This window comes from Gopherus evgoodei, chromosome 15 (genome assembly GCF_007399415.2).
Source record: "Gopherus evgoodei ecotype Sinaloan lineage chromosome 15, rGopEvg1_v1.p, whole genome shotgun sequence".
NCBI classification, from domain to species: Eukaryota; Metazoa; Chordata; order Testudines; family Testudinidae; genus Gopherus; species Gopherus evgoodei.
In genome coordinates, this window is record NC_044336.1 from 15,677,954 (window position 1) to 15,696,123 (window position 18,170).

Below are 18,170 nucleotides of genomic sequence, written 5' to 3' on the forward strand. Positions count from 1 at the left end.
AATCTCAACAGATTTTAGTTCAAAGGCAAGAGAGCTATGAAAAAGCATGCAACTGTTTCACTTTAGCAGGCAAAAAGAAAGCAGCAAGCATTAGAAGAGAAGAGCATGAGGAGAACACAATGAGTTGACAAGTCTGTGCACAGGACTGGGCATGATGAACTCGAGCTCAAATCCCCAGGGATGCTAACCCCCCGTGGCTTGGGCAAGTCACTTTATTTTGCTGTCTCACGTACGTTATCTGTAAACAAGGCTAGCACCACTGACCACCTTGCAGGAGGGAGGATTAATGCTCATACAAGGCTTTGTAGTTTAGAAGCTCTACCATCTATTTAGGTAATTCCACTTTACTCATCACTGCGGTATTTGGATGCTACATTGTGTACGTTGTTTCTCTCTCTCTAAACCAAATATTCTAGGTTTTGTGGCCCACTTGATTAATGACCTCCTGTTTGGAAGGCACCGTCTCTGCAAAGAGAAATTAAAATATGGTCTCAATATTATTACAGCACCAGCATCCCCTACTCAAGTTTCAAAATTCCTCCCTCATATCACTGGATCCTCCAAGATGGTACCTCTCACAGCTGAGGGGACAGCTGAAGGAGAATGTCAGACTCTCTTAAGATATATATGGGGGAACAGAAGGGAGGGGACTGGAAGAAAGTGGGGGGATGTGTATCTTGATATGCCTGAGGTACGCTAGTGCTGAGATTATGTCCATATTACAGAGCCACAGAAGTGACCTCCAACCAGCTTTTCAATATAAACCTGATCTTGACCTTCCCTTCTTTCTTAAAAAGCTGTTTCTCATGTACGTTCTGTAGCCACGGGAGGTTCATTTTTCTTTTGGCAAAGTTTGAAAAATGAGGTCCCTCTCTTGGAAACACCTCCCCCCCATCATATTTATTAAAGGGGAACTGCAGTGCTCAGCCCCTCAGAAAAGAGTCAGGCCATTATCCTAGAAACTCCCAATTTGGGTGGTTTTTTTTCCCCAGTTGTCCTCAAGGAGAACTAGTGCCTTACAGTATTTTTAAAATGGTCACATAGGGACAGTCATTGTGTAACTCTGAAAACCATCAGATTCCAGGAGCAGGTGGAAGGACAGTTAAAAAAAAAAGTTAACCCTTTAGACAGAGCTGCTAATCCAAGATGTCTCAGTTTTTAAAAATCAGTTTCCAGCCCTTTGTGTTGAAACGAGTCTTTAAAATGTAAAGAGAAGGTTAGGGCTCAAAGTCGGATTTTCCTAGTAATCCCTCCACTTCTTCCCCATTCAGTTTCCAGTGTAACTGTCCTAGTGGAGGAAGTGCCAACTCCCGCTTCTTCTGATGACTGCCCATGCAGTTGCTTTTATGCAGGTTTTCTACTTTATTCCCATAAGTTTCTTGAACTAAGAGTTAAGAAGCTGGTGAACTTGAAACCCCAGATCTTTAAAAGTCTGACTTGCTGATCTCTGGGATGCAACCGTGAACCATCCTGGGTTCCTTTCAGTGCTCGGCGTTGTGCTCAGGCAGCTCAGCTCAAAGAACATGCAGCATTCCCAGCTTGACTTTCTAATCAGTGAAGTTCAGGCAAGAGGTTCCCCCATCTTCTGAGACTGCAGGCGGACTTCAGTGTCAGTTCTGTTTATAAACTGCCACTGACCCTCCCTGGTCGATACTTTCATTACTGGACACAAAACGGGAAGATCAATGACTTCCTGTGAGGACAGAGAATGATGAATGTGCACAGAATCTGTTATGATGATAAACGACTCCCGGAGCCCTGGCAGAGAGAGCTCAACATTGTGACCAGAGAGAGACATGCTTCAGAGCAGGTTCCTTTAAAAGGAAATTGGTGGGGGCTCTTTATTTTTCCTTGCAGCCCAAACGTAAGTCAGTCCCCTTCAGAAAACAGATGGAGAATCAGAAGTGGAAGATTTATCCCCAGCTTAACTCCGAGGTTTGCAGATTCACATCCTGTCAGATTGTTAAACCAGTCAAGGGAACTGAGCAGAGAACTCATTAGCAACAACGGGGTTTTTCCTTTTAACAGGCCAACGAGTCTCTCTGGTAGGAATCTGCGACAAAGCCAGCCCCCCACCACCACCCGCCTTCTCTCCAATGGCCATAGAGCCCCCCCGACACCTCATCTCTGCCTGTGCTACACAGCATCTGGATCCAGACATCAGAGACAGTTGCTAATGGTACAATCGTGGAGGCTAATGCTTTGAGCTAGTATTTTCAAACTCCAGCTTCTGACAGCCTAGATTTCTCATTCCCTAACCAGCACAGCATAACCCCCTCATTCAGAGCCCTTTGATCTCTGTGGAGCCTTTCAAATGACTGGTGTGCTCTGACAGTCTACAGAGAAGCATGTTTAACTTGGCTCTTCTCTGATCTCTTAGGTTTGAGCTTTTCTAGCAAAAACTCAGTTGGGCACCTTTGAACAGGAGCAGAGCAATAGTACAGGATCAGGCTATTACTCCTGACCAGAGAGGGAAAGCAGCAAATGAGTCACAGCTCCCCTCTGAGCAGTTAACTAGGGCGATCTCCTGTCTTATCTGCAAGTCACAGTGTTTTCATGCTGTGTTCTCTGGCAGCACCACCTGACTTCCTGAAAGAGCTCTCAATATTTTTGGAAGGGGCCCTAGCATCTAACTCTGATAACACAAACTAAAAATACAACTTTAAGAAAGGGGATTAAATGTAAAGTATTAAGCAAGTAATACGGCATTGCTAGGAAATGTATGTGTAGTTTTTCTTACTCAGGTTAGAAGAGAAGTATATGTACGCCCAGCACCCTCTAGCGGGAGACACTGCCTCAAACATTAGTGATTATAGGTTAAGACAGGGGTTCTCAAACTGAGGGTCAGGACCTCTCAGGAGGTCGCAAGGTTATTACATGGGGGTTGCGAGCTGTCACCCTCCACCCCAAACCCTGCTTTGCCTCCAGCATTTATAATGGTGTTAAATGTTTAAACAAGTGTTTTTAATGTATAAGGGGGGTTTGCACTCAGAGCTTGCTGTGTGAAAGCGGTCACCAGGACAAAAGGCTGAGAACCCCTGGCTTAAGATTAGCTGCAGCCTCCTAGAATGTAGCCTCCCTTATAAACCCCCTTCTCCAGTACTAGGTATTATAGTCACCATTGTCTTCTCTCCAATACACTTGAAGAGGGTTTGCCAGCAATTTGAAATCTGTGCATGCACTGGCAGACCTGTTGCCCCCTTTCTGCAACATCCCCTTAATCTAGCAGGCTACACCTGCCGATATAGACAAGGATCCAAAACAATCCTGCTAGGCAGCACGTACACAGCACTCTTCCTCTTCAAAGTGCTTTACAAATATTAATCCCCAGACCACTCCTGTGAGGTAGGTAAGTATTAGCCTTGTTTTACAGCTGGGGAAACAGCCACAAGCAAAGAGACTTGCCTGAAGGTGCAGCAAATCAGTGGCAGAGCTGGGATTAGAAGCTCCAGGCCCAGGCTCAGACCACACTGCTCATCCGCCACCCTTAGAGTGGGGGCACTTAGAGATCTAAGGTGGGAATTTCAAAATAGCTAAGTGAGCTAGGAGCGCAAGACCCGCTGAAAGGATTCCCATGCACTGTCGGTGGGACTTGCGCTCGCAAATGACTCTGGGGCTTTTGAAAATGCTCCCCCACCCCCAATCCTGATTCTCCGTTGAACTCAATAGCATTACATTAGCATAAAACTGGCGTAATGCAGTGGAAAAGGGGCCCATTGTGTACTAATAAAAATACTGGCGAACAAAGGAACATGCCATTCACAAACACATTTGGCTGTAAGAGATAAAACTGTACACCATGGCGTGCGTCTGATCATTTTCGGGCTCTGCATGGTATTTCTTCACTAACACACTATGCTTGGAGTGTCATCTCTCTCGTTTTCTATGTCGTGTATCTCTATAGTGTGAGACTGCAATGTAAAGCTATATTAGCTACCTTTGTATGGTTTTCTTATTTCATTCTAGCTATAGATGTGTTTTCTGTCCCACAACAAAAAACACTTGATACAAAGACAAGATGGTTGCATCCATCAGGTGTGCACAGGGACCCTTTCAGACTGAAGCTCAGAATCAGAGAAGCCCTAGAGACCACTTACCCGGCCACAGGCAAGTGCTCTCAGAAATGCTCCTCACTGACCTCCTTCCTTCAGAATGAAGCTAACTGACTGGGGAAATGTTTTGTGTGCTGCATCTTAACAGTGTCACCAAGGTGAGAGCAGCACACTTGTTGGCTCTGCTGCTGTGGACCAGAGGATATAGAGAGAGGAGGCGTGAAGAGTCAGGGTCAGAGCAGTCATGCTGGGCAGAAGCAACTGTTACTCCTACAATCGTTATACTTTCCTATGCTAAGGGAAATCTGCCCATTATACTTCAGGACTTTTTTGGCTAAACCTATTACAGCCTCTCTGCCCTCCGTTACCTAGATTCTGGTATCGTTCCCTTGGTTGGGTTGGAAATGAGTCCATAACATCTCATTCTCTGCAGCTGCAGTGGAGGACAGGAAGTAACAAAAAACCTACAAAAAGGTGTTTGGGGATGGGGGCATGTTTGGCTGGAACTGTCAAGTTGTCAGAATCAGGAGGTTTACAGGGACCCCAGAAACGATAGCAGCAGCTGCTTCCACCACCATGTTACAAGTGCCTAGGTTTAAGGAACAACAACACCTACTATCCCATTCAGGAAGATCTTTGGGAAAGATCTTGAGAAAGTGAGGTAGTTACCTTTATTGAAGAACATAGAGGCCATCTGACCCATTTCCACCCTCTCAGTGATTTCAAAGATACTGGGTGAGCCACGTCTCTCTGCAAGTTGGAAAAAAAACTTCCACTCACTCTTCTTGATGAGCCAAAGGAAGGACAGGCACCATGTGGGGATATCCCATCTATCTTGTTAACACCATGAAGGATACATACACCCCTGGCAAACAGTCTCCACACAGTTTATAGGTTTCCAAAGCAAGACATTTATGCCTCGGTGACCAGATGGAATTGTTCTAGGTAAACGGGGAAAGAAAAAGCTTCTTCTGTTTGGAAGCAACAGAGTAAAACTAGCTTCATCCACTAGTCCATCTTGAAAGCCATAATGGCATGAATTAGAAGAGAGCTCGTGGGATGTGGAACTCACCTGTCACTAAGGGCCTGTCTATTCCAAAATAACTGTTCTTGAATAACTCCATGAGTGGACACTCTTATTCTAGAGTAAGAATGCCTTGTTCCTGTTTAGCTTAATCCATTTTCATGGAGTTGTTCAGGAATGGTTATGGTGCTTTAAATTCACACCCTATCTTGATCCAAATTAACTTTCAAGTGTAGACTAGCCCTCAGGGTGAAAGGTGGAGGAGAAGAGTCTTACTCCACTTACAGGAGGGCAGTTGTAAAGGGTTTGGTTCCCACAGAAGTGGGAGAGGCCTTTGCTTCCCTATTAGAGAGCAAATGGCACCAAAAGCTGGATACTTACGAACTGACAGGATAGGCCGCGTCTCTGATTGTGCATAGCCATCTGGGAGGAGAACATCACTATCAGAGACCCCAGAGGAAGAATCTTCATCGTCGTCTTCCTAGAAGGTAGGAAAATGAGTGCAACTGCCCAGGTTCTGCTCTGAGATGTCTGCTACCCAATGCACAGCTTGTGGCAACGGTACAAGGAGGTTGAAACAACCCAATGAAAAAGCCTCACTTCCATTTGCTCATAGCTAAAGAGAGGGGGACTGGAAGGTACGGACCGGTGAGCACATGGGGAGATGGCAGGGAACCATATTTCCTGGTCTTGGAACGTAGGGAGGGCACTCTGGGGATGGAGGACAACACTGGCAGGGCATTATGAGGTTAATGACAAAGTGAGCTACTCTCTTTCTGGGCAGGACATATACACAAGAGGAAAAAGTCCATTCAGTAAAATCATAAAGGCACTAGCAAGCTTGATGCAATGAGTTTGTAGATTTGGTATTCAGACTCACAGTGTGGGCACCAGATTACGTTTTCTTAAAAAACCCAAACCTTTGGATTTCCCTAACTAGGCAGAGCAGGAAAACCCACTCCACAATTCCACCCCACCTACTGATCGCGCTTAAAGTCTGACCAAAAAATTATGCCTTGTACTGCGTCATGAAGGCCACTAAACCCAGGAGCTGACAAATCCAGAGGAGGAGTAAATTCTACAGTCAGGACAGAGGCCAGAGAAAATGCCCAGCAGGAGTCCCTAGAATACAACCCCAATGACTGATAAGAGCATTCCAGCTGGATCAACGACGGCCTGCAGCAGCTGGATCTCACATAATTTATAGATCTTAACGCACTTTGAATGATGGATTGCTCTCCCCAACTCCTCTAAAGAGCATCTCAGGCCAAGACCAGTAGTATGAAATTGGGAGACATATGAGCAGGGTTGGGGATTTTTAAAGCAAGAAAAGAAAATCCTGGGTTTTATGAGCAATACCACAGAGAACAACCGTATTTTATATGAAGACGTTAAGTACATTGGAAATTTATTCCTTTATTAGACTTACTAATGAGGCGAGGCAGAGCCAGCACAGTAATCTGAGGAGAACCCTTAGGGACTGAAGAATGATAGAGATTGGAAAATAAGAAGGCCATGACACAAACCTTGTGCTTTTCCATTCTCTTCCAACGCAGCCGGGCGTTAGCAGCGGCCATGGCTTCCATCACAAATGTTGTAGTCATGTAACTAGAAGGGAAATTAAATTTAGCAATTACTAATGGCTAGCAAGGACAGCAGAATAGATCACTGCAAATTACTTTGACTGGGCTTTCCGAGGGCAACAGGCTCTCTACAGCTCTGGTACATGCTGTAGCCTCCAAGCTGTAGCCGAGTAAAGAATGAAGAAGTGCAGAGGAGATTTTCTAAGGTTTGGGGAATCTTCCATTTCTTATGTGAAGTTAGTGTTGGAGAGATGCTGGAGTGACAGCTCTGGGAAATGAAGCATCTTTTGTATGGAACAGAGAACAATGCAGACACTGGCAAAGCAAGATTCTGCACTGTCCCACTAGTACATGGGACTATATTTAGAAGCAAGCGTCTCCATGGCCCATTCAGCCCTGGGACTCTGATGAGATTGCCCCACGGGTGTCAATTGCGATGCTGTTCTGCTAAAAGCTGGACTGAGACAGAGTTTAACAACTCTAACCTCGTAACCTAGATGTTCTCATGCAGTAGTGAAAACAATGGCACAGAGCCCTAAACATCAAAGTTTGGAATTTTTGGACTCCTTCGATCCACAGGCAGGATTGAATCCTGGCAGGGCTGACCCAGTTCTTCACCTTTCCGACTCAGATAAATGAAGTATTGTGTAGTTCACTGTGTGAAGGGTCTTTAGGGTAAGACCTTCTAAACCAGAGTCCTGTCTGTTACATGTAGCTACTAAAGATCCCCTAGTATGTTTTGTAAGAGTAGAGGTTTGTCCCAGCACCCTTCACCAGCATTCTCCTCTTCCTCTTTTTGTATGAGTTCTACCTCAGCTTGCTGCTGTCCTTCAACCCAGAGATGGTTGCCTTTCAGTTGTGCTGTGTAGGCACACAGTATGATGCAATTTGGGATGTAAGGTACCATATGGATGTAAAATATTCATAAGAGTACTTCCTTATTCCTGTTTCGCAAGAATAGAAACAGGCAAGAGTATGTTTTTTCTTTTGTACACTAAAAACCCAGAGACAGTTGTGGTTGCTTCATGGTATATTATCACATCCAGGAGACGATCTCTTTTGTTGTTTGTAAGTACTTTTGTTTAACCATCTGGGGGCCTGGCAGGCCCATCAGTCTCACCCAAAATGCTTGTGTAAAAACGTGTTAAAACAGCAAAATAAAACCACAGTTAGGTGCAAATATCAGTAAATAAAATGAGCCTTTTATTTCTAAGATTAATGTCAGAGGTGATCAAACTTTGACTAACCAAAAATGCACTGGAAATTTGTCAGGAGCACGAAGCCTGCAACTAATTTGCATAAATGGAGCAGGCATTTGCCTATATCTTCGGTATGGGTATGGCCCACAGGTTACATGCTACCCCACTACAATGGGGGCAGGCTTCTTAGAGGAAGACGGAGTATCACATGGTAGGGTTTGTAATCCCAAGTCAGTTTCTCCCATCTGTAAAGTGTGAATAATACATAATTCCTTTTCTCACAGTACCATTGTGAGGCTTAATCTTTTGGTGGCTGTAAAACACTGAGAGACCCTTAGAAGGAAGGTGTTACTGAAGGGCAATGGTTTATTATTGTTGCAGATTTCAGAGCAGCAAGCAAATCATAGGACATACACCACCAATTTTGCCAGTGACTGCAGAAAGAGTTAAATAACGAGAGGGAACTTTTTTTAACCCAATGCCAAGGAGATGGCTAGAATTACTCACCCATCGAGGTCCCAGTTCACCATTACAATCTGCTTTGCTGCTTTCAGGAATGGATTGTCATTGTCTCTGCTAAATGACCATTTTAAGGTTTCTTTCCCCTCTACTGCCCTTTTAAGTAAAACTAAAATCAATCTTATTTAAGGCTCAAACACAGTTTCTTACTGCTTCATGGACTGAATTCATTTATCAAGTTCAAATGAGAAATTAGGTTTGCGAGGATAAAAAGTATTGCAGCCGCTTCCTGGGCTCCACACAATGATTGCCCATGTAGGCTCTCACTGCACTGAAGGTTCTCTAGAGGTTATTAGGGAGTCAGAAGAGCAAATGCAGGAATGAAAGCAACAGGGGAAATAGGCTCACAAAGCACTTAGCACCAGTGGGCGACATTTCAAGGTTGGCACAAGAGCATCATGGACCAGCCAGCAAAATTTGCACCCTCTGCTGGCACTAAGATATAAACTGAGGAAGAACCAAAGCAGATGATAGGGAGCTCTGCACATGGGCTTCATGCTTTGGAAATAAGGTTTTTAAAAACGGATTGCATCTGAATCCAATAGTCACTTATACTTCCGGGGTTTATATCTGTCAATAATAATTATCCAGACTTTTATAGAGCCTTTCTTTCTCAGACTTATTGCACTTTACAAATATTAAGCCTCAACACACCTGGAGTTTACAAAGGTAACTTCATTCACCATGGCAATGCAGTGAAACATGGATTCTGTTTAATAGCCAAACAGCGCAGGACAGGAAAAAGTTGTATCTAATCAAAACTGCAGAAGGAATTTAGATTGGCAAATGGAGTTACCCATAACAGAATTTGGCCAGGACATCAGGATTAACATCCCAATACTCTTACAAAAGTGAGAGGGGACCTTTCATGAGCACCAGTGATCCAGACAAGGCTTTACATCTCATCAGAAAGATGATACCATCAACTATTGAAGACTCCAGGTTGAATGTATGGATCATTCAACTATAGCAACAGCCCTTAGCTCCACCTCCTGTGCTGCAACTGTTGCACCAGTGCAGCGGAAACCAAGCTGAAGGCCTTGGCTACACTTGAGAGTTATAGCACTGTTGGTGGCTTTATAGCGCTGTAACTCACTCCCCGTCCACACTGGCAAGGCACATACAGCGCTGTATCTCCGTGGCTACAGCGCTGCTTGTACTCCACCTCCTCGAGAGGAATAAAGAGTTATCGCTGCTGTGCCAGTGCAAACAGGAAATAATCTTAGTACGCTGTGACTGACCTCCGGAAGCTTCCCATAATCCTTTTAAGTGAAGGTTCTGCTCTTTGTTTTGTTGTGAACTCCGGGCTCCAGGAGCTGCTTATCAAAAAAAACAAACACAGCTCCTGTTTGCTGAGAATGAGCAGAGGCAGGTGGGCTCCCTTTGGAATGCCCACAGCTAGTGTTTGCTTGAGGAGAGAGGGAGGGACAGGGCTTGAGGAGAGAAGCAGCGCGGTGGGCAGGAGGGGGGTGGGTCCATTTCCGAGCGGCTGCATATCTGGTCTGTGAGGAAAAAAACAGCTGCTGTTTGCTTTCAGTGAGTGAGAGAGGGGTGGGGGAGGAGGTTGAAACTTGCAAGGCAGGGTGCTGACACAGTGTCGGCGCCAAACATCCACTCTCTCTCCCCCATGCTCCCTGTCACACTCTACCCCACCCCCTCTTTTGAAAAGCACGCTGCAGCCACTTGAATGCTGCGATAGCTGCCCATAATGCACCACTCCCAATGCTGCTGCAGATGTTGCAAATGTGGCCACAACAGTAGCTGTGGACAGACTGCAGCGTTTTCCCTACTCAGCTGTACGAAGACAGGTTTAACTCCCAGCGCTGTACAGCTGCAAGTGTAGCCATACCCGAAGTCTGGTCAGCTTCAAGTCAGCCTCAGAGTTTCCAAGATCCCAGACTGGTGAAGGGGAGGAATGAGGTAGGCACAGTTTTACAGGAAGTTACTTCCTCCTGGTAGCAGATGGGAGATTCAGCAACTCGCAGATTGTGTAATCACTACCAAACTGCGCTCCTCTGCAACTCTACTCAGGCATCTGCTTAAATTCCTTGTGCCCAAGAACCATGGGGTAGATGGGTTTGAAGGACCCAGGTGATCTTTTGATTATTCTAATGTCTTCTCAGTGCAACATACCTAAAAGGTTATGGTCCATACACAGAAGTGATGGACTCAGGAATTTATAACCTGAGTCAATCCAGTCCAGATTCAGTTCAGTTCTAAAGCTAGAGCATGCTGATTCTGCAGACGCAGAGCAAAATTTGAAAATTCCATTTGTCTGTGGTGACTAAGTAGCCTTCCGTGTTAAGCATGGATGACAAAGACTGTGAAGTTAACCTTCCAAATGTAAGTCAGTGCAGAGTTGCCTCCCCGAATCTGCAGGCAGACAGAGCTCCAGTGCTCCTTGCTCAGAACCCTGCCAGGAGCCAAAGTAAAATGGACATGACAGGTCAGTTTCACGGCCACCATTCAAAATGCAGTCAGCAGAAGTGAATTTGGCAGGAATCACAACAACTTTGTGATGCTGCTGCTGATTGGGAAAGATTCACTAGCAAAGAGACAAGCACTGGAGTTATCCCTGGGGGAGGAGGACAACCCCCAAAACAGAGGCTGGTGGAAGGGTACAGTAGTGAAGCTCACGCTTCAGGGTTTCAGCTGGCCACCTGCAGGGGTCTGGAGGGGATTTCCCTGCCCAATATATTCTGGAAGCCTCAGGGATGGCCATGGCTGGAGATGGGAGATTGGGTGTAGTGGGCCAGAGCTCTGACGTGACATGGAGCATTCTCTCTCTCAGGTAGTTGGCTGGCTGGGTCCTGCTCAAATGCTCCGGTCTAACTGATCGCTGTATGTGTGGCTCGGAAGGTATTTTCCCCCAAGTCAGATTGGCAGTGAGCTTGGAGGTTTTTCACCTTCCTCTGCAGTGTGTGCCACTTGCCAGGGTCATAGTTTTCCTGCTGGAGGGGAAGGTTGGGCACTAGTGCACCTCAGTCTCTCCTAGTCTCTGCCTGTAGCACATAATAAACTAGTCTCCCATGGACTGTAATGATTTGGTCGAATTTGAGTTGCTGGGTTTAGAATGTGAGTGCTGGGTGGCATTGGTGGCCAGTGATACACACGAGGTCAGAATAGATGATCTGGTGGTCTCTTCTGGCCTTAAACTCTATGAAGACCCTCTGCCATGCAGCAGCCAGAAGGCTCTAGAGTGGGCAGTGGAGACAAATTCCTCTCTCTTCCACCACCTAGAGGAGATGTAGCTCAACGTTGCAGACATCTATTAGCCAGAAAGTTGATATTAAAGATACAGCCTCTAAACAGGATCCAGGTGCAGCACAATTGTGAAATCCCAGCAGCTGGGTGGCAGAGCGGTTAGGCTTCTCACCAGCGTGTTGCCCCCAATTTCTTACATGTAGCCCTTGGAATAAAACCATGCCACGCTCCCAGCATGCTGAAACAGGAAAAGAGAGAGACCAAAAACCTACCTCATGAAGCCCAGGAACATTATGAGAATGAGGCTGACGAGCCAGCCAGCGGTGGCAAAGGCCTTCGGCATGGTTAGGGCTCCCGTACCAACGATAAGGTTGAACATGTAAACCAGGCCGACCTGCAATCATCCAGATAATCAGCGTTAAAGTCTGCAGCTGCCCTGGGGATCAGCTAAGATAACTCGCTGACATGGCAGGTTGTGTGTGGGGAATGTGATGTGTGCGCATGTCTAGGAAGGATAGGCACAAGATAAAAGTAAATTCAGATGGAGGGGAACACTCAGAGCCAGAAAGGTCGTGCAGTGGATTAGTGCACTAGCACAGCACAGCACTAGTCAGGATTGATTCGCCCTCCAAATTGGTTCCGTTTGCAATTTATGGAATGTTAAAAAAAAAGTCTCCTAAAGATTCCATTGGACTACATCACAATCACCCCACATTACGACAATTTAATACCACAATCTCCTCTGAGGAGGGCCCCAGGTCCATACATGCAGGACTTGCTATGGGTAAGGAATGGGATGCATGGATAGAGTTGTACGGTAGAATTTTGTACTCCTGCCTGCACTATGCCTAGCTGAGGACAGAACGATCCAACCTGATTTTCATGAAGCATGAAATTCATTTCATTATATTTTTTAAATGAAAGGAAATAGGAATTTACTGGCTGGATAACCAGTCAACAGCTAGGGAGAGAAGGCACCTTCCAGCCACCCTGGGCAGTCAGGCACTGAGACTGTGGGGTTACATACAAGTCTCATAGGCTCTAGGGATTAAATCCTTACTGACGAGCATGACTGCAAGAGGCCCCACCACTACAAACACACTGCCATAGTGAAGTCAGTGTTTAACCTGAAACCAAAAGTCTGGAGCTGAAATAGCCTAAAGCACTAGACACTTTCAACTTCCATTATCCTACCACCATTTTTGGTAAAGTATGGCTGAGCCAGCAAAACCAGATCTGCTGACCAAAGGAGACTGGCCTCCAAGCATCATGTGACCTATACTACTGGACAATACTTGTGGTTGGAAGCCCTCAGCTTGGTGCACATAATTCACTCACTCAGCATCTTTGTGCTTGGAAGCCCAGAGAGAGAGGGGCCCTTTGCAACAAAAGAGTGGATTGTGTCATGATGTGGCCCACTCATGTTTCCTCAGAGTCAAGCACGTCCTTTATCACAAGCAGTTTTAAGGTACAACGTGCATCTGAGGCCCAATCTAAACACAAAGTTGTACTGGTTTAACTAACGACGCAATTTTAAACTGATTTAGTTAAAATGGTGTAACTCTGCGTGTGGACACCCTTCAATTGATTTAACCTGGCTTATGTAGATGCAGATATAGCCATAGTCAGTTTTAAATCAATGTAAGGGTGTTCACACAGGGATTTGCACTGGTTTAATGTAGACAAGCCCAGAGAGCTGAAAACTGGTCAAAGTGACTGCCAGATTGGAGGCTAGGAAATAATTTTCCTCTATGCTACATGACTGAGTTCTGCCTTCTTCCTCTAAGGCACTGAGCAGGGATCATAGAAATGGTGGGCAATTCTTCCACAGCCTACTCCCTTCCACTGCACAAGGACTGGCCTATCCCATTTCCTGTTTCTGTTCTAAACTGTTCCCACTTCAATCACATGTAGTGCTTAGGGTCACCATAATGCAAGTGGTGGAAAAGAAACAGATCCTACCTGCTGTGCTAAAGGAGGAAGATGAAGACTGAGCAAAGGGAGGGGACTCTGCCCTCCCATTCTTAATGCAAACATGGTATGGGACATACCCCGAGAGTCTCCCCACTTCCTTGTAAGATCATATGAGAATTTTTGTGTAAATGAGGGAGAAATCCACATGTACTGCTTGGGGTGGCCAGAGATCATAGGAGCCAAGCTTGGAGACATCATACAAAACACAACGCCAAGCCTTTTCTATTACACTCACGAGACACTACATCTTTTCACTGTTCAAGCATGAACATCAGCTGGTCCCCCAAAGGACTAAAATGGAGCCTTCCTGGTTTGCAGAAAGTCTGTCAACTGAGTGACAAGAGCCTGTCATTTCCTGTATACATCCCCTGACTCACTTTGCAATGAAGGACTCTTGAACAGAAACCCACGTGATTTTTCTTGGCTTTGGTTGAACAAATGCCAAGACTGGCATCATGTTACTGTCCTCAGACTCTGGGGCAGTGAGAACCCTGCATCCTCAGAGGAAATGAGACAGCTACAGTTCCCTAGAGCTCAGACTCCAGGAGATTTCTGCAACACTAACATTTTGAACTCTGCATGTAGTCAGAAAAGCAACTAAAAACAACATCCCAGGGTTCCCTATTGCCCCTCAATGGCAAAGATAAAATTGGGTTGGCTTACTACTCAAAAGATGACTTTGCCAATGTCAGTACTGAAAATTTATTTAAAATGAGGAAATGAAAACCCATTAAGAAGAGAGTAGATTTTCTTCTCAACATTGGTGAACCAGTACTAAAGCTTTCAGGACCTAAGTGTTTCTGCTCTTGGCAAGTCACAAAATACTAGACCTTGACAGTGAGCTTGACAACTACTTTATTAGTGAATGTTATAAACGTTGACTAAGAAAAAATGTCAATAATTGCAAGAAAAGCATTGTAATTCCCTATGCTAGCAATGTCTGAGAAGTTCATGCTATTAGTGCCATTTGTAGTTCAAGTTAAAAAAAGTGGCTTCTTTATCTTCTCTCATATAAAATTTTCTCCACCTAACTGAGTCAACTGGAATCTCTTGGACATGAAAATGCTTAAGACTACAAGACTATACAAAAGCACAAGACTTAACAAAAATTATGAAAAAACTGTAATTAAACATCAAATGCTTTAAAAAGCATTTTAAATGTTTTTCTCATTACTGTGTTGCTGCCCTGCTCCCTTCACCTGCTTTTAGCTGCCAATTTTCTTATGAGCATAATGCCCAATTCTACTCTCAGCTGCTGAGGGTTCCTAGACTCAAGATTAATGTTTTTAGCATTTGAAAGTTGAGATTCCTGGATCTCAGGTGGTGGAAAGCATTTATTCTATCTTTAATGGGCCTTTAGATAACCACTAAGATCACGTCAGAAATGAAGCTCTGGGGAAGTAATATGGGATAGTGACTCCATTAGATATAAAAACCAGCATTTCCAGTGGTATATAGAACTAATTGCTAGCATTGTGGGTTCATGAACTATGTGATCTTAAAATGGTCACTAGTCCATGGACACAAATCAGACATTAGGAATGGCAATATACAAAAACCTGTAGGAAAGCACTTCAACCTCCCTGGCCACACTATAGCAGACCTTAAGGTGGCCATCCTGCAGCAAAAAAACTTCAGGACCAGATTCCAAAGAGAAACTGCTGAGCTTCAGTTCATCTGCAAATTTGACACCATCGGCTCAGGATTGAACAAAGACTGTGAATGGCTTGCCAATTACAGAACCAGTTTCTCCTCTCTTGGTTTTCACACCTCAACTGCTAGAACAGGGCCTCATCCTCCCTGATTGAACTGACCTCATTATCTCTAGCTTGCTTGCTAGCATATATATACCTGCCCCTGGAAATGTCTATTACATGCATCTGAAGAAGTGGGTATTCACCCACGAAAGCTCATGCTCCAAAACGTCTGTTAGTCTATAAGGTGCCACAGGATTCTTTGCTGCTTTTACAGATCCAGACTAACACAGCTACCCCTCTGATACTAGATACTTGCAAACTCCCAAGTGTCCCTTGTTGTGGTAATTCAAACCAAGATCCCTTGGGCAACAAGATAAACATGTTCTACTGCCCTTATCCTAATATCTTCTAGCATTCCTTGCAATTTTGACATTGATTACCTTGTTCACTGGGAACGAGGAAGATAAGTAACAACATACCCTGAGAGTAAGCAGGGTTGTGAGGAGAAGATACTGAACAAGCAGCAGTGGTGCATCCCAATGGTAATACTCACGTAAGGAGAGTACAGCTCCCCTGTGTCGGTAATGCCACCCACCATGCTGGAGGATAGAGGGGCCTGGAACGGAGAAGCAGGTATCTTCTGTCTCTGCTGCGCCTGGCCTAAAGAGACAACATGTCCAAGACTGGTTATCATTATCAGCAGCTGCTCATGATGCCACTGAAAGACCGATGGACAACAATGGGCAACTCATTACTGTAAACAGAGGAAGATTTGAGCAGAATTGCAGTTAAGGACTCTGTCGTGCTCTGGGATATGGGCACATCTCCAGATGCCCCTTCCTCCAACACACTGTCCTGACACCTGCATTCACAATTCTTTACTGCTTTGATGAAGCACACAAATGTTATCATATAGCCCTACTCTTTCTCCCTACACATCAGATATCTACCAGTTACCAACTGCAAGAAGCCGTCGGTGCAAGACAGGAGCGGATCATTCCATAATTGTCCTGTTCCGTACACTCCCTGTGAAGCTCTGCTATGGGCAACTGTTGGAGACAGGATACTAGGCTAGATGGACTATCTGTCTGACTTACAATGGCAGCTCTTATGGAATGTACCAACCTTACTGAAACGGCCAGCAAACCTGGGATTTCCATTAACCCACTCAGTAGGAAAACAGTGGTACTATAAAGGATGATCTAACCATACTATCACCCAAATAATAATCAATATGCTTTAGAAATATACTGCCATCACGAGATAATCTGCAGATTGCTACAATAAAAAACACCCAACAACCCCAATCTCTCTCCATATACTTTCCAAAAAACAGCTAGTCAATATTCTGAATGTAGAACTAGGATACACTGAATTATATATACCCAGGCCTCCAAAATAAAAGTATTTGGAGACTTCTCAACAGCTATAAAAGCATTTGGAAAAAAAAAAACCCTCTGAAGAATTTATAAGCCATTAAATAATTACAATTTTGCAACAAAATCACTACTCCAGTTACTTGAGAACTTAATCAAACTCATCCTACTATATAGGAGAAAAGATCTGGGTCTTGTCTTAACAACCAACTATGCCAGCTGGCACAAATTATCAGTACAAACTTCCTCCTAGCCCATGCACAGAAGAATATTCAACTTCTGGGACCACCTCAATCACAACAGTAAACATTCCCTCCTTCCCCTACAGCAGAGCAGTAGAGGATGAAAAACTAAGATCAGCTAACAAATATAACTCACTCCTAGATAACGATCCTGTTCTGGAAGTGACAATATTAATCTCCAGTTCAATGGAGCAAACAACCCGACCCAAGACAGTGATGCTAAAAACACTACAGCAAAGCCTAAGACATATCAAAACCAAGCAAGACTGCTACAGAGCCAAACCCAGAATTATCATGCCAGCAGACATCTCATCCTAGAAAAATGTGCAACTCTAAGGCAGACTCTCCTCAAACACCCAGTGACAATAAAATAGAGGTGAGAACAAGGAGAGAACGCAAAGAGAAAACCCATGTGACACAGACTGATTTGGAGATACCTTCTACTCCCTTGGCCAACATACAACCCGGGAGGGGGGGAAGATGAAAGAGAAACATCCCACTGACAAACATCCACCCAGCAGACACACCCCATTTCACCAAGAGAGACTCCCCCACCCCTTATATCCCACCCCCAACCCTCCAGCACTTCACACGAGCCCTCCCACCCCAGAGCCCCCACAATACCCAATTACCCACCTCGCACACCAGAGGCCTCACAATGCCTGAGCCCCCCACCTCCCACCCAAAGCCCCCACACTGCCCAACTCCCCAACTCTCACCCCACTGCCCGAGTCCCAGCTCCCACCCCAGCCCCCATACTGCCCAACCCCCCCCACCTCCCACCCACTGTCCGAGCCCCCCACCTCCCACCCCAGAGCTCCCACATGCCCGAGCCCCCCACTTCCCACCCCGCTGTCCGAGCCCCCCACCTCCCACCCCAGAGCCGCCACACTGCCCGAGCCCCCCACTTCCCACCCCGCTGTCCGAGCCCCCCACCTCCCACCCCAGAGCCGCCACACTGCCCGAGCCCCCCACTTCCCACCCCGCTGTCCGAGCCCCTCACCTCCCACCCCAGAGCCCCCACGCTGCCCGAGCCCCCCACCTCCCATCCCAGAGCCCCCACACTGCCCGAGCCCCCCACCTCCCATCCCGCTGTCCGAGCCCCCCACCTCCCACCCCAGAGCCCCCACACTGCCCGAGCCTCATGTCACCCAGAGCCCCATCTCTCAGCCCCTCTCCACACCACGTCCCCGCCCCACAGGCACCCAGCTCCGCCCGCACCTGCGCTCCCAAGGACCCAGCCGGCAAGCCCCAGACACCGCCCTCATACTGTGGAACGTACAGAGCATGCGCGGAATCA

General features: G+C 45.9%; 1 protein-coding gene across 6 annotated transcripts in view; it reads right to left on the bottom strand.

Annotated features, from left to right (window-relative positions):
* Positions 1–18,164, bottom strand: part of TMEM104 (transmembrane protein 104) — a 65,825-nt gene extending 47,661 nt beyond the window's left edge. The window contains exons 1-6 of one of the 6 annotated variants that reach the window (XM_030533869.1): positions 18,092–18,164; positions 15,806–15,912; positions 11,854–11,975; positions 6,603–6,684; positions 5,458–5,557; positions 4,722–4,802 (exon numbers count right to left, since the gene is read on the bottom strand). In XM_030533869.1, coding sequence (XP_030389729.1) covers positions 4,722–4,802; positions 5,458–5,557; positions 6,603–6,684; positions 11,854–11,975; positions 15,806–15,850 — 430 coding nt within the window. In that variant the 5' untranslated portion in view covers positions 15,851–15,912; positions 18,092–18,164. Of the gene's footprint in view, positions 1–4,721; positions 4,803–5,457; positions 5,558–6,602; positions 6,685–11,853; positions 11,976–15,805; positions 15,913–17,307; positions 17,467–17,506; positions 17,525–18,091 lie in introns of those variants that run through there. The other 5 variants (XM_030533870.1, XM_030533868.1, XM_030533867.1 and 2 more) reach the window with 5 other exon arrangements.
* Positions 18,165–18,170: the final 6 nt, after the last annotated feature.